General features: G+C 43.3%; 1 protein-coding gene across 6 annotated transcripts in view; it reads right to left on the reverse strand.

Annotated features, from left to right (window-relative positions):
• SCARA3 (scavenger receptor class A member 3) overlaps nt 1-11,962 on the reverse strand; it is a 62,046-nt gene extending 50,084 nt beyond the window's left edge. For 2 of the 6 annotated variants that reach the window (XM_072633842.1, XM_072633838.1), the window contains exons 1-2: nt 11,667-11,864; nt 11,279-11,365 (exon numbers count right to left, since the gene is read on the reverse strand). In XM_072633842.1, coding sequence (XP_072489943.1) covers nt 11,279-11,285 — 7 coding nt within the window. In that variant the 5' untranslated portion in view covers nt 11,286-11,365; nt 11,667-11,864. Of the gene's footprint in view, nt 1-8,827; nt 9,034-11,278; nt 11,865-11,943 lie in introns of those variants that run through there. The other 4 variants (XM_072633841.1, XM_072633837.1, XM_072633839.1 and 1 more) reach the window with 3 other exon arrangements.
• Nucleotides 11,963-15,397: the final 3,435 nt, after the last annotated feature.

The raw sequence follows: 15,397 nt of genomic DNA on the forward strand, positions 1-15,397 counted from the left end.
GCCCTCACTTGGAACTTCTCTCTGAACTTCGGTGTGTGTATGTGCTTAGGAGTACTTGCATGGGTGTATATGTCAGAGTCTATGAATCTGCCCTTCTCTCTCTACCTTGGTGAATCTCATCCTTCCACCTGAAGCTTCTTGCTTCACTTCGTACTACACCCTGGCCTCTCTCGCCTCCTGGCCTCCGACATATACCCCCATCATCCACACCAGGTGCTCTGGACACAGATGTCTCATCCTTGTTGCCTCCACCCAAAGTTTTATACCCCTTTCACTCTCATCAACTATCTTACCTCTGTTTTGTTCCTTTCCCCTTTTCATTAATTCACTTTGGGATCCTTGGTATCCCACTTAGCCATTTTGGTTCACTGGAAGGAATGCTCGCTCTGAAATCAGAGGACTTGGGATAGGATCAAATTTTGGCTTTGCCATGTACTAGGGCAGCTAGGTGTCTTGGTGGATAGAGTACTGAGCCTGGAGTCAGGAAGACTCATCTTCATGAGTTCAGATTTGGCCTCTGATTTGCTATGTAGCCCTGGGCAAGTAACTTAACCTTGTTTGCCTTGTTTTCTTGTCTGTAAAATGAGCTAGAGACAGAAATGGAAATCTGAGTCAGTATGTTTGTCAAGAAAACCCCAAAAAGGTCACAGAGAGTCAGATATGACTGAACAACAAAGGGGTGAGACCTAGACACTTACTTCACTTCAAGTTTTCTCCTCCTTAAAATGAAGGATTTGGGATCTGAGTTCTAATCTTGGCTTTAGTACTTATTACCTGTTAGACTTTATTCTAGTTGCCTAACCTTTTGGTTTAATTATCATTTTTTTTGCCCTAGCTTCCACATCTGTAAAATGAAAGTGTTAGAATAGATGACTTTCAAGATAAGTTCTGAGCCTCAGTTTTTGCATTTGTAAAATGGGAACTATAACAACATCTCCTTTGTCTAATATGGGGGGGGGGGCAAGTAAAATGGTGGGCATGAATGTACTTTATAAAGTGTGAAACTTCCATATAAATAGAAGGGATGGTTTTTCATGAGGCTGTCTGATCCCACTTTCCCTCTCTTCCTATCTTTTATTGGCTTGAAAAAATTAGAGAACAACTCCAGACAGCAGAGAGTTGAAGTGAATATAATCGAGTGCTAAAAATATATGGTGTTGATAATAAGTATTCTGAGCAGCCAGTGACAGCCCTAAGCCATTCTTCCACCACCCAGGGCAACTGCCTGTTCTTGGCTGAGAGCTGCCAAGTTAGAGACACTCCCTAGCCTCTCTCTTAGACTCACAGATTTCTGTTGAAAAACAAAACAATTCTGAGTAAAAGAACAACTCTTTTTCTCAGACTTAAAGATCATCAGAACTATAAGGTACCTTAGAGAGCACGTAGCACAACCTCTAACATTTAACCTATGGGGAAACTGAGGCAAAGAAAAGAGACTTGCCCTAGGTCTTACAAATAATAAATGTTGAGGATAAGGATTGAATTGAAGTCCTCCGACTCCAGTTGAAGTTCTTTAAACTGTAATACTCTGCCTTTCTATTATGGTAAAGTTGAATCTGAATCTTGGCTCTGTCACTTTCTACCTGTATGACTTTTGGCAAATCACTTGAGCCCCAGTTTCACCATCTGTAAAAATGCAGAGGTTGGGCTATGTGACCTCTAAGGTCCCCTCTATCCCTAAGACTTTGATCCTAAGGAAACTGTAATTTACGAAGAACACAGCTTGGCCACCTTAAGCATCTTTGCTGCAGCCTCTGGTCCCTTACAAACACTGGAGGTCTGCAGTCTGGAATTGGAGCTTTCAGAGGGAGGCCCACAGTCCTTCCAGTCAGGGCGTGGGGCCAACTCATGAGGCCAGTAGCAGAATTTAATCACCCCATGGCCAGCCTGCATGAAGTAGATTTTCCTGGGGATTATGTCATTTTCTCTTGCCTCCTTTCAGCCCATTTGTTTTGCTCGAGGGATCTGTGTTTATGACACATGATGAGGGCCATGAAATCTCATCCACCCCCCACAAAGAGCTTTGGGAACCATCTCTTTGTGCATGGGACAGCAGCAGAGTGTGAACCTAGCCCCCAGCGTTCATGACAGCTGAGTCTATAGGGCTCCCATGGTCAAAGGAGTCAAAATAGTCTCCTTTGGAAGCTACAGCAGCCTGGGCCTATGTCCACAGAACCACTCGATGCCTCTTCCTTTGGGACCTTTGGTCCAAGGTCCTGAGGGAATTAGGGTCAGAACTTTAAAATAGCAATCTTGGCTTATAAAGTCATATCCCACTCCCAAAAGGGCCTCTTGGTCACTAGTAATGGCTCTGACATGCAGGCAGGAAGCCATGGAAAGAGATTCTGACCCAACCCTATCGCTGTGGAGCAAGGGATCTGTGTTTTGAAAATGTGGGGGCTATGGGGAGGGAGCCTTCAGATGTGCCCTGGGCTGTGCCAGCTGTGGATTTTCATGGAAAGAGATGGCATATGTGGGCGGTCAGGGCTGGTGAGGCAGGAAAGAGGGGAGCAGCAGGTTGGAAGGGACTTGCCTTGGCAGAGTTGTCCTGGGCACTCTGCCCAGAAGTAGAGTATTCTGTTATTAGTATGTATGTGTGTGTGTGAGTGTGTGTGTGTGTGTGTGTGTGTGTGTGTGTGTGTGTGCGTGCATGTGCATGTTTTCTTCAAGAACATAGGATCTCAGAGCTGGAAAGGACCCTAGAGACCAACCGCCTCGTTTTACAGATGAGGAATCTTATGCATGCGGTTTTCCCTTCTCTCAGCCCTCTCCTCAAAAAAAAAAGTCCATAACTTGACACTATTTGGTTTGAGAGGAGTGGGGGGGATGGGGACACAGGAAGGTTTTGCCAGAAAATGTGAATCTCAGAGGATCAGCTGGAGCTTTGGTGGTGCCCTTTCCAGAAAGCTTATAAAATCCAGGACTTCCTTTCAGAGAACATCCAGCCTGGAAGGGACCCCTATTCTTCCCCCTGCCCCCACTTCCCAGCCATGTTGTTTACCATGGGAAAGAAATAAAAACATCTACCAAAATCCTGCCATCTGACTGTACATATTCTGTAGGTCACTAGTTGTTATTGAACTGAAAGCAGTTCAGATATTTAGCGTTTATAGCCTGGGAAAAGACTGTATTCTGTACTGCTGCCTTTCCTGCCTCTGGTAATACTGTCAGAGGATATTAGTACTTTAACTCAGATCTCCTATAAAATATGGATACAGAATTTCTCTACTTTTCTCAAGAACAGGGGTCCTTAACCTATTTAAATGTCAGACTTCTTTGGCAGCCTATAAGTCCTATGGACCTCTTAACAGAATAGTCTTTTTAATGCATAAAATAAAATATTTACTGAATATAGTGAAATACAGTTATCGAAGTCAGTGGACCCAAGGTTAAGAACCTTTGCATTTCCGGGCTGAGGGGACAGCAGGACCCCATCAGGAATGTTATGCCTGTGGGTCCCCAGAGGTTATAATGATTCCTTTTCCTATAACCCTCTGTTGTTGTTGTGTTCATCCTTCATTTTCGAAGAAGATCATTACAGAGGGACTGTAGGAAGAGTTTTAGATTTGGAGTCAAGGGACCTGATTAGAAGCCCAGCTTTGACCCTTTGCTAAGAAGACTGTCCATAGCTCTGCTCAGCTATACACAGAGACCCCTGCTATGCTGGAAGTGATGAAAGACTGCGATCTTAACAGAGGTAAAGTAGTTGGGTAAGTCATTCCACCTAAGTGGGCTCAAGTTTCTTCCTTTGTAAAACAAGAGGGTTAATTCAGGTAATCCCTAAGGTTTCTCCTTGTTCTAAGATCAAGTTCAGCTCTCAAACCTATCAGTCATAGGATCTGAGAATTAGAACCGGAAGAAACTTTAGAAGGCCTCTTAGATTTGATTAGATTTGGTCCCTTTGGTCCTAGAGCATGAAACAAGGATCAATTAATTAATCAATAAATATTAATTAAGCTCTTATACATTGCCAGACAAAGTGCTCACTACCAATGGATACAAAATGAATGCGATTTGCAAAGAATCAGATTTAGGTTTGGTATTGGGAAATCTTCCTAACAATCAGAGCTAACCCAAAGTAACAAGGCAACGGGTTTGGAGTTCTTCAAGAAGAGCCTGGCTCACCACTTGTTGGGGAGGGCATAGTAGGGGTTTCTTTACAGTATGGGGTAGATTAGATGACCAGAGAGGTGCCTCCCAACTTTCAGAACTGTGGTTTTGTCAACTACTACAACTGCCTCATTTTTCAGATGAGGAAACTGAGGCATAGAAAGTTCATAAGTATTATGTCACTAGATTCAAATAATAGCTCTTCACCATTTTCCAGATGAAGAAAAAAGCTCAGGAAGGTTATAGGATTATAGATTTAGAGCTAGAAGATACCTTGTAAGCCACCTAGTTCAATACCCTTATTTAATAGATGAGGAGAATGAGGTACAATAGATCATCCAGAGTCACAGAGTTAATAAGGACTAGCATTCATGTCTTCTAATTCCAACTGTGGGGCTCTCTCCACTTCTGCATTTCACATAAAACCAGAAATCATTAGGGCACAGACATCCCCAAATGGTCAGTGACCCAATGTACTTAGTATCCTAAGAGATGATAGGATTGTAGACCAAGAGTGGAAAAGAACCTTAGAGACCACCTGGTCTAATCTCCTCTTTTGGCAGAGGAAGTGAAGTAAGGCCCAGGGACACAGCCCAAGGTCATACAAATAATAAGCATCAAGAGTTGGAATTTGAACTAAGGTCCTCTGATGTCCTCTGACTTCAAAGCAGGCCCTCTTCCAGTAGGGTTTCCTTGTAGCATATACCTCTAATGCTCTTCCAGAGAACATACTAGGAAACAGGTGAAGCCAAACATGGCAGCCCATATCTGTAATCCCTGCTATGGGGGGAGGATAAGTCTTTATTGTTCAGTTGTTTCAGTCATGTCTGACTCTTTATGACCCCATTTGGGGTTTTCTTGGCAGAGGTACTGGAATGGTTTGCCATTTCCTTCTCCAATTCATTTTACAGATGAGAAACTGAGGTAAACAAGGTTAACTTGCTTAGGGTCATAGAGCTAGTAAGTGTCTGAGGCCTCTTCCTGACTCCAGGCCAAGCACTCTATTCACTGGGCCACCAAGTTTCCCAGGATAAGGCTGGTGGATCACTTCAGTTCAGGAGTTGTGAGTTACAGAAGAGCTGAAGCTGATGACACTAATATGGTAGCTCACCAGGGGCAGAGTGCTACCAGGCTGCCTAAGGAGGGGAAAACTAGCCCAGGCAGGATACCAGCAATGCCACCTCTAGGTCTATACCCCAAATGGATCAAAGAAAAAAGAAAAGGACCTGAACATAAAAAAAGTTTATAGCAGCTTTTTTTGTGGTGGCAAAGAATTGGACATTGAGAGGAGGCTCATAAACTGGGGAATGACTGAATAACTGTGGCATACAATTGTGATAGAATATTATTGTGTTATAAGAAATGACAAAGGAAAAAAGTATTGCAAGACCTAAATGAACTGTTGCAAAGTTAATTAAGAAAAACTAGGAGATCATTGTGCACAATAACAACAGTGTTGTAGATGATGATCAACTGTGAAAGATGTGGCTACTCTGATCAATACAGTGATCCAAGACAGTTCCAAAGGACTCGTGATGAAAAGTGCTGCCCACTTCCAGAGAGAGAGCTGATGAACTCTGAGTGCAAACTGAAGTATAATTTTCTCTCTCTTTTCCTTCCTTCCTTCCTTCCTTCCCTCTCTCTTTCTCTCTTCCTTTCTTTCTCTCTTCCTTTCTTTCTCTCTTCCTCCCTTCCTCCCTTCCTTCTTTCCTTCCTTCCTTCCTTCCTTCCTTCCTTCCTTCCTTCCTTCCTTCCTTCCTTCCTTCCTTCCTTCCTTCCTTCCTTCCTTTCTTTCTTTCTTTCTTTCTTTCTTTCTTTCTTTCTTTCTTTCTTTCTTTCTTTCTTTCTTTCTTTCTTGATATGGATAATATAGGAATGTTTTGCATTATTTCACATGTAACATGATCTCAATTTGCTTGCTTTCTTAGTGGGTGGGGGAGGGGTGGGAGGTGGGAGAGAATCTGGAACTCAAAATTTAAAAAGAAAAATTTGTCAAAAATAAATATGAAATTGAAAAATATTTTTGTAAAAATAAACAATGCCTCCTCCCCCCCAAAAAACTACAAACCTGTATTGATTAATATTGTATTTAGGCTAGTAAGTAGCTGCTGAACTTTTAGCCTGGGTGACATAGGCAAACCCAGACTCAATAAATAAACATACAGAAAACCAAGAAAACAGTTGAGTCAAAACTTTAACTAGTAATTTTTGTGACAGGTCACCACAAGTCACATCCAAGGTAAGTTCCATGAAATTCCCCCTCAATCAACTTTTTAAACCAGTTCACTGAGGACCCTGGTCAGTGGAGACCCTTGGATACTTTGAGGTTGCTGCTGCCTGGAGGAGGGGCAGAGGTGTAGATCGGGGGGAGTAGCTGAGGAGAAGTTCATCTGGGAAGCAGGTCACCTAATAACTTCCTATTTTCAGTAATTCTTCTTGCTAACAGGGTGCTAAGTTCTATTTCTTTTTTCCATTTTCTACCTCTAAATTTGGCACCTTAGTACAAAGTCCATGTTGCCCTGCCCCAGTTAAAGCTCTGTCTCCAGTTATCCACTGTATGACTGAAGGAAGAATTCCATAGCATTTCTGATCTCCAGCAGTGGTAGTGCCAAAGTCTCTCTGCCAAACTTCGAAGTTCTGCTCTTAGTGAAGAGACTCTTCATCCTTGGTGATGAAGAGGGGTGTGATGTGATTCAATGCAATTCAACTCAACAGTCATTTGTTGAAGAACCTACTGCGTGATAGGAAAGGTAAGACTTGGGTTTGATTATGCAGTTAATGAAGCATCCTTGGCCAAGTGAGAAGTATCTTAGTAGATGTCTCTCCTAACACAATAAGAGTTCCTTGAGGGAAAAGACTGATTCACTCCTGTGTTTATATTCCTTACCAACAGTGCCTGGTACATAGTAGGTATTTAATAAATGTATGCTAATTGATTCTACTAAAGGTTCAAAATGTTATTTCCAGAACTTTCTCCCCCTCATCCTCATTATTTCATGACCACACTATTCAGCAAAACGATATCATAGGAAAAATGCTAGATTTAGAATCAGATGATTGACTTCAAACCCTGGCTTTGATAGTTACTCCATGTGTGAGTGACTTCATTTGTATTTATTCCTCAGTTTCCCTTTCTGTAAAATGAAGGGGTTGTTGGACTAGGTGACCTTGAAGGTCTCTTCTAGCCTTAAACCTAGGATCTATGATCCTTAATCTTCCAAGCCTGGATTTTTTTTCTTCATTACCCCTGTGAACGGTGAAGGATTGTGGGATTTAGAACTTGAAGAGACCTTAGAACAGAGGTATTAAGTTTGTGACCCATGGATTGCATCCCACAATACTCTTGAGTGGGCCTGAACCATATTAAAATGTAACTGGGAAATATTTAACAAAACAAATAAAAACATAATAGAATATAGTGTTGACATGTGATTTTCTAAGTCAATATGCAGACTGCAGGATCTTATGTATAGTTTAGTAACCCCAATTCCTATTTGAATTTGATACTACTGCTTTAAAACATAGACTCATCAGATCATAGATTTAATGGTAGAATGGACCTTAGTGGTCACTTAGTTCGGCATTCCTATTTTTAATGAAGACTGAGACCAGAGGAAGTTCAGGGACTTACCCAAGGTCACACAGACTATGGCAGAACTGATATTGCAACCCACTCCTCTGATTTCAAATCCACAACTCTTTCCACTATTCCAGGATGACTTAAGTTATAGGCTTCCTTTTTTTGGAGCTGGGCTATATTGGTGCAACCTCAGCAGATTGGGGCTCTGTCTTTAAAAGCAAGGGCCTCCATCATTCCCCACCCTATCATTATTTTTATCTTATGATGTTTATGCCTGGAATTCTGGTAAGACCCCAAGCCACCCTGACAGGATGTTGGACCTAGGCTTGCCACCATCCCAGGGATGGTCATGTGTCGATCCAGCAGCCAGAGGTAAGGTCACAATCAGAGCTTAAAGTTCCTCCTGATTCCCTCAGATAATAAATAACCAATACTTTCTTACAGATTTGACAATGAGCCCTGAGATTTGTGTGTCTAGGAAGCTATAGAATGGAGCTGGCTGGACAGGATTCCCCACTGTCAAGTCCTGGAAACCCCTGGGACTGAAAACAGTTTTGTTATCATGAAGGGGAGCCATATAGGAAGGGTAATGGAAAGGTGGGATTTTATACAGCTCTAGGCAGAGCATTGGACTCTATGAGACGGAAACTAACTCTGAGTTCTACCCCTTACTACTAACTGGCAAGTCATCAACCCTCTTCAAATCTCAGTTTCCTCATCTGCAAAATGGGGATATACCTTGAAGGGTTTGGGAGGGAGTATGAGACAATGGAAGAAAGCACTATAGGACCTGGCATATAGTAGGAGCTTAAAAAATGCTTGTTGATTTGACTTGATGACTTGACCTGGGTTTTTGTCCGAGATTTCTACTTACTACCTTTCCACCTGACCTTAGACAAGTCACTTAATTTCTCTGAACTCAGTTTCTTCACCTGTAAAATGTGGGGATTAGATTAGGGGATATCTAAAGTCCCTTTCAGCTCTAGATTTATGAGAATTTGTGAGAATTTGTGGGAATATCTTTGTAAATAATAAAGACTTCTGGGTGTACAAGGTTATGATGATATGATCTCCAGCACAAAGAAATGTGTCCCATAGTAAAATGGGAAGAGCTCTTGGCTCAGCTCTGTTACTGACCTCTTGTGTGTCCAGGAGCAAGTCATCAAGTGTCTTTCCTCATACTTTGTCATGGCATAGTGCTCTCCTCTTATGTTGAACTGTCCCCATTTTTGGACATACGGAAAGTACTTTGTAAACCTTAAGCGCTACATAAATAAATAGGAATTAATAAGGGCATACATTTAGTGCTGGAAGGGACCTTAGAGGTCATGTGACCCAACCTCCTTCATTTTACAGAGAAGAAAACTGAGGCCCGAAGAGGCTAGCTAGTCTGAAGTCACATGAATGATAAGTGGTAGAACCAGCATGCACACCCACTACAAATTTACTGATTTTTCTGCTGCCTCTATCAGTCAAATGAGGGGCATAGGGAGGATTATACCCTAAGGATAAAGTGGAAAAAGATATTCCTCTTATCTGTATAAAACTCTCCATAGCAGCTTCATTTGTGAAGAAAGGAAGACACGATGGAAAGGAGGAAAGAGAAAAGGAAAAGAGAAAAGGGGGAGGAAGGAGAAAGGGAGGAAAGGAAGAAAGAAGGGAAAGAATATAGGAAGAAGAAAGGATGAAAGGAAGGAAAGAGGGAAAGAAAAAAGAAAAAAGGAAAGGAAGGAAGGAGCAAAAGAAGGAAGAAAGAAAAATTCTGAACCTAGAAACAGCTGATAGTAGATGTTTAACAGCTGGAAAATAGCTGAACAAGTTGGAGTGTACAACTGTGATGGAATGTCATTGCACAGTAAGAAATTACAAATCTGAATCCAAAGAAATATATGGAGACTTACATGGGGAGATGGTGAATTAAGAAAGCAGAGCAACTGTGTGCACATTATATAAAAATGATAATAGCTACAAAAATAAATAAAAGTGTAGACAGAAGAAATGGGACACGAAGGGGATAGGGAAGCAAACTGGCCTTTTTACAAAGCTATTTAGCCAAGGTTAATATATACTTATATTTATTATATATTATTATAAACATTATATATATATATATATACATACATATATATATATATATATATATATATATATATATATATATATATATATATATATATATATATAAAATAAAGAAGAGAAGGAGGCAGGACCAGGTGATTTCTAAGACCTCTGTTGCCTGAGACTGCCAGATTCCTCCAGCATCTCTCCTCCTCTGCCCATACTGGGGAGATTGGGCCATGTAATAGGCCAGTGCTAATTATCACTTATGTCAGAAGTGGTGGGCAGAAGAGCTTTAGCAGAGGAGAGGGCTCTGTTTGAATCTTGGTCCCAACACCAAAAACAGTCCAGAAAGTTTCTTCTAAGACGAAATCCCTATTGACCTGGGGTGAAGGGCTCAGTTCCTCAGCTGGCGCAGGTTGCCCTGCTTAGCTCTGGCCCTAGCTGCTTAACTGTAGAAAATGATGTAGGTGAGAGGAAGAGTAGGGTCAGGATGAGGACAGGGGAGACCTGTAAAGAAATTTGAGGAAGTCAGGAGTAAGGTGGGGAGGGCAGCGACAGAGCAGGCAGGGCAAGGGAGCTTTGGACCATCATTCTCTTCATGCCCCCTCCTACTGGAATTCTTTTTTTTTTTAGGGCTCAGGGCAGGAAGAAGTTTTATTCAGTGTGTTGCATGATTACACATGCACAACCCATATTTTACTGCCTGCCATCTGCGGGGGGGGGGGGGGGGGGGCGGGGAAGGGGAGAGACAGAATCTGCTACTGGAATTCTTTATGCCAAATAAGAGGGCAGAGGTGCTGGCCATCCTTTGCAGCCAATTCCTGGGAATCATTCCTGGGGGCAGATGGCAGAGCTGTACCTCAGACTAGTAATGGCTATATGCTTTGCACTGTTATGGGGTAGGGGCAGATGGGACCACTCTTCTTATCAAATCTCACTGCTTGGTTTCAGTTGCTGACACTGGAAGTTAGAGCTCCTCTAGGACTCACATGGGGATGTCTTTAAGCCTCACTTTGCTCATCTGTAAAATGGGTATGGGAGTTGAAGAGACACGTGATGGGGAAGGATTGGTCTAACATCCTGACTCTATGGATGAGTGGAAAAGCAAAAACCTTATCAGAGAAATAACTTCCTGTGTGTCTTGAACTCTGGAACTCTTCTGCCCTGGTTACTACTCTCCATCCTTTCTCTGCCCCACCTTCCTATCTCTCCCCCAGCCCTCTATCTGTCTGCCTAAGAGCTCTTCTGTTAATCTGTTTATTTAAATGCTCCCTTGTTGCTGCTGTCACAGAATAGGGGATCTCCCAGTATGGTTAGAATGCAGACACACCTCCCCCGCCCCTCTCCTGCCCTGAACGTGAATGTTTCCATCCCGGGACACCAGCAGCAGCCTTTCAGACAAAGCAGCCCATTGTGTTCCCTGTCCCCAGCTTCTCCCAGTAGTCACAGGGAAGAATGTGTCTTTTAGCAGGTCTGACCCCAACGGGCTCTCCCTAACCCTAGGCCCCGTCTTTGCCCAGAACTTACCTTTCATGGTCTCGTTGTTAGTCGGGAGCCAGAGTTGGAAGGTGGTGAAAGGGGCTCTTTGGGAACTTCAGATGCTTCTGGAATGACCTGAGAGGGGATAGCTTTGATGGCCCAAGACAGGATGGCAGGTGATGCACTAGAGCACTATACAAAGCATCTTAGTGCCCCTCTCAACCCAAGAGCTATAGTGAGGAAGGGATTAGCTTTCTGGACTCATCCTTAGCCTCTGGACCTCTCTCAGGGCTCCCTCAAAGGCCTGGGATTGGAGGATTTTAGTTCATGCCCCAGGTTAGAATTGTACCCTGCGATGACTCCTCCCCACTGGCATTTGCTGCCTAGGGCCTGGAGCTGACACAGCTGTTCTCTGGAACCATCTCTTCCCACTCACCCAACAGCAAGGAGTCACCCTCTTTCCCACTAGACATCCAAACTCCAAGTGTGTGATCCAGGCTTCCCGTGCCTTCCCTCTCCTTCTCCTCCCTCTCCCAGCCTCGTCACTCCTTGGGCCAGAGCCCAGATCAACTTCCTTGGTATTTTTGAAACTGCCGCGGCCAGGACTTATTTGTGTGGCCGTTTCCTCCTTGGGAACCGCCCCCCTATCGCCCCTGCTCCCCTTCCACCTTCCACAACACCCCGGGAGTTCCCCTTTGGTGGCTCACACCCACCTTGCCCCCAGTGGGAGAAAATGTTAGCAACTCCCTAGGGCGGGGCAGACTGGGATGCTTTCAGCTGACAGGCTCAGGGAAATCTGACACAAAACTCTTCTGCTTCCCCCAGCCCACTCTCTTTCAGCTCTCCTTCCCCTCCCTCCCTTCCCTCCCCTGCTCTCCAGCCCTCCTCCCATCCCCACTCCCTAGTAACTCTAATTGCTAGCAAATGTCAGGTCTCTGGCTGTGCTTAGATTGTGTGATTATAGAATCTTAGGACCTCAGGGCTGGAAGGGGACTCGGAGGTCATCTGAGCCAAGGTTTGTTGGGAGGATGGAGTTTTCTTTAAGGAGGGAGTGGAACACTTCCTGGAGCCGCTGGGCCAGGAGACGACTGGAGTATCACTTCCAGGAATAAGGAGGTGATAGCCCCACTCCCGTCTGCCCCATCCGACCTCATCTGCAGAATTGCGTTGAGTTCCATATCCATAGTGCAGCTGTCAGTCCTTCATTCTAGAAAAGGACTGACAACATCCGGAAGGCAACGTCTTAACTTGCAGGTAAATTGGATTTAAATGAGGCAGAGCAATGCAAAAGTCGTCAGCCTCACTCTTTCCCCCAGAGCCATTGGAGTCCGGTGGCAAGACTTTATCTGCAAGTTGAGTTCCATCTCCATCTCATATAAATATCATTTGAAAGAATTGGGGATATTTAGCTCAGAGAAAAAAAGACTCAGGAGGATGTGATCACTGTATTCATGTATTAGGAGTGCTATTGCATGGGGGAAAGGATTAGTTTTGTTCTGTCTGGCCCCAGAGCAAAGAACCAGGAATAATGGGTAGAGGTAACAAACCAATTTAAGCATTAAAGTCGGGGGCATCCCTTTCTGTTCTCAAGTTCTGTGATTCTATGAGATATTATCAGCCAGGATCTCTATAATTCTATGGTTCTTTATCATTCCTGGAGGTTATGCTTTTGTGTAGGCCTAGACAGCCATGGTTCACCCTTGTGGATGGCTCTGCTGATGCCCAATGGAAAGCCACAATTTGTTCAATGAAAAACAGAGGTCTTTCCCAGCATTCCCTCAATTGTCTTTTGTCTCTATCCTGCTTCAAAAGATGGGTGAGTTCTAACTGGCCCATATGCTATCCAGTTATTGGCCATGGGGCAAGTGATGGGAGAGCATCAAGTGGACATGTTTTATGAATGGAATCCATCATCTATGTAGAGGGTGTCCTGGTTGAGTACCTCACAGAGGGTGTTATGAGTGAATTCAGCCAGTGATGTAGTTGATCTTGCTGATCATCTGACATGCCTAGGTATAGTGCCCTGAGTGCCAGCCTTAGAGTCAAGAAAACCTAGGTAGGAGTCCTAGTGCTAATACTTAATACCTGCAGGATCATGAACAGCTCCCTTTACTTTGCTGAGTCTTTGTTTCCTAATCTATAAAATGGGGAGAAATAAAATATAAACTCCTTGAAGTCAGAACCCACTTCTTGGGCCTAGTGCCTAGCTTGGGCCAGTTACACAGAAGCCACTCAATAAATGTGTGTTTTGTTGAAGTGAATCAGAGGCATGAATACATCTCATGCTAGGCAGTGTTATGTGCCGGAGACAAATAAATGGACTTGGAGTCGCAAATATCTGACACACACTGGCTTCATGGCTCTGGATTCGAAGCTCTGTCATGACTAGGATGATGATGCAGCAAAAGAAACCAAAAAGGAGTGCAGTCAAACCCTCTAAAAAGATCCAAGGCAGGGGTTTCCCATGCTAGATCCTAATGGAGCACCCAGATGGACCTGGTCACTTTGCTTAACATATCAGGGTCCTAGGCATCACTCTAGGATGGTAAGTTGCAAAACAGCTGCCAATTTGCCAAGGTTACCCATGGTAAATGCCAATGAAATAGTTCCAGTCCTCACCACCACTACCATCATTATAACTCCTTTGCTGCCTGCCTTCCAGGGTTGTGGTGAGGCTCAAAGTAGATAATATGTGTCAAGAACTTTATAAACCTTAAAATACTATATATGTCATGGTAATTATGATCGTTGTTCAATCAGTCGTTCTTGGTAGGTCTTCATTCTTGATGAAACCTAGATAGGTTTCATCCCCTAGAAATACCATAAAGTTCTTCCAAAACCAGGAACTAAATTAATGCCTGTAAATGAGAAAGAATACCACGTAGGAGGCTGGTAACTGGAAAATGTGGTATAAGACCAGACGGGTGGTCTGGAAGTGGTGTTAGAGAAAGTTTTTGTAGGAACAGCAATGAGCCATTTTGGTGAGTATGTTGGAGTACCACTAAAATGCCTTAGGATGCTTCTTCTGGTTGGAGGAGGGGATTTAATGAGGTTGAGAGAGTTGCCTGCCTTAGGTCTTTGATGGTTGGCAATGCCTAGTGCTTTCCATGGAGGCTTTTGCTGGGGGGATGAGAACCTTGGGGTGTGTACATGTCATAGAACTGCACCAAAACTTCGTGATTGAATGGACTGAAGTCCATCAGAAAGCCCAGGCTAGGAGTTTCAGTGTTTTCCAGTACCCTTTGTGTCCTTCCATGGAGTAATTTGTGGACTATAGATGGATATAGTCCTGGACTTTCGGTCAGGAGACTGGAGTTTGAATCTCATATTAGACATTCACTACGTAATGATGGACAAATCATGTAACCTCTGTTTCCTCATCTTCAAAAGGAGATAAAAACAGTTATACTGACTCACAGGGTTGTTATGAGAAATATATCCTCCTTGGGAATAGGAATTGTTTTATCCTTTGTACTTGAACCCCTCATGCCCAGCACACTATCTGGGACATCGCATAAATATTTGTTAATGGATTGAATGTGCTTTACAAATCTCAAAACTCATGATTGTGAATTATCATTCTATGGTTTAGGGATTCTTAACCTGGGAAGGGGAAGGATGGTTAAGATTTTTAGGGGGCTCATAAAAAAATTACATCTTTATTTCCACGAACTTCTAGCTAAAGTTTAGCATTTCCTTTAATTATTTAACAACATTATTCTGAGAAGAGTTCATAAGCTCCAACAGGCTACTAAAGAGGTCCAAAGGAAGAATCCTTGCTATGATGGCTAACACCCTAGGAAAGGCCTTTGGGATGGGTGTGTGTATGGGTGTTAGGGGGAGGAATTGGCCCATTCCTGTACTTTCATCATGGAGAGTTCTTGATAGAGGAAATTCCTCCACTGTTGCAGGTCAGGAACAACTTTGTAACCTACGTAGTCTTTGTAACCTACATAGTCTTTTGAGTCTTTCCTGGTGTCATTGAGGGGATGATGGCTATGGTTATATAGATGTTTTCAGTTTGGTGGACTCTCCAGAATCAATATTTTGACTTAGCAGATAGAGTTCACCTGATGGGTTTGAAGGTTGGTTATCTCCAACCCTTGTGCATGGGGGTTAGATATAAGGATCTCTTGAAAGGGTTTGTGGGATGGGATGAAGAGGTCA

This window comes from Notamacropus eugenii, chromosome 1, assembly GCF_028372415.1.
Source record: "Notamacropus eugenii isolate mMacEug1 chromosome 1, mMacEug1.pri_v2, whole genome shotgun sequence".
NCBI classification, from domain to species: Eukaryota; Metazoa; Chordata; class Mammalia; order Diprotodontia; family Macropodidae; genus Notamacropus; species Notamacropus eugenii.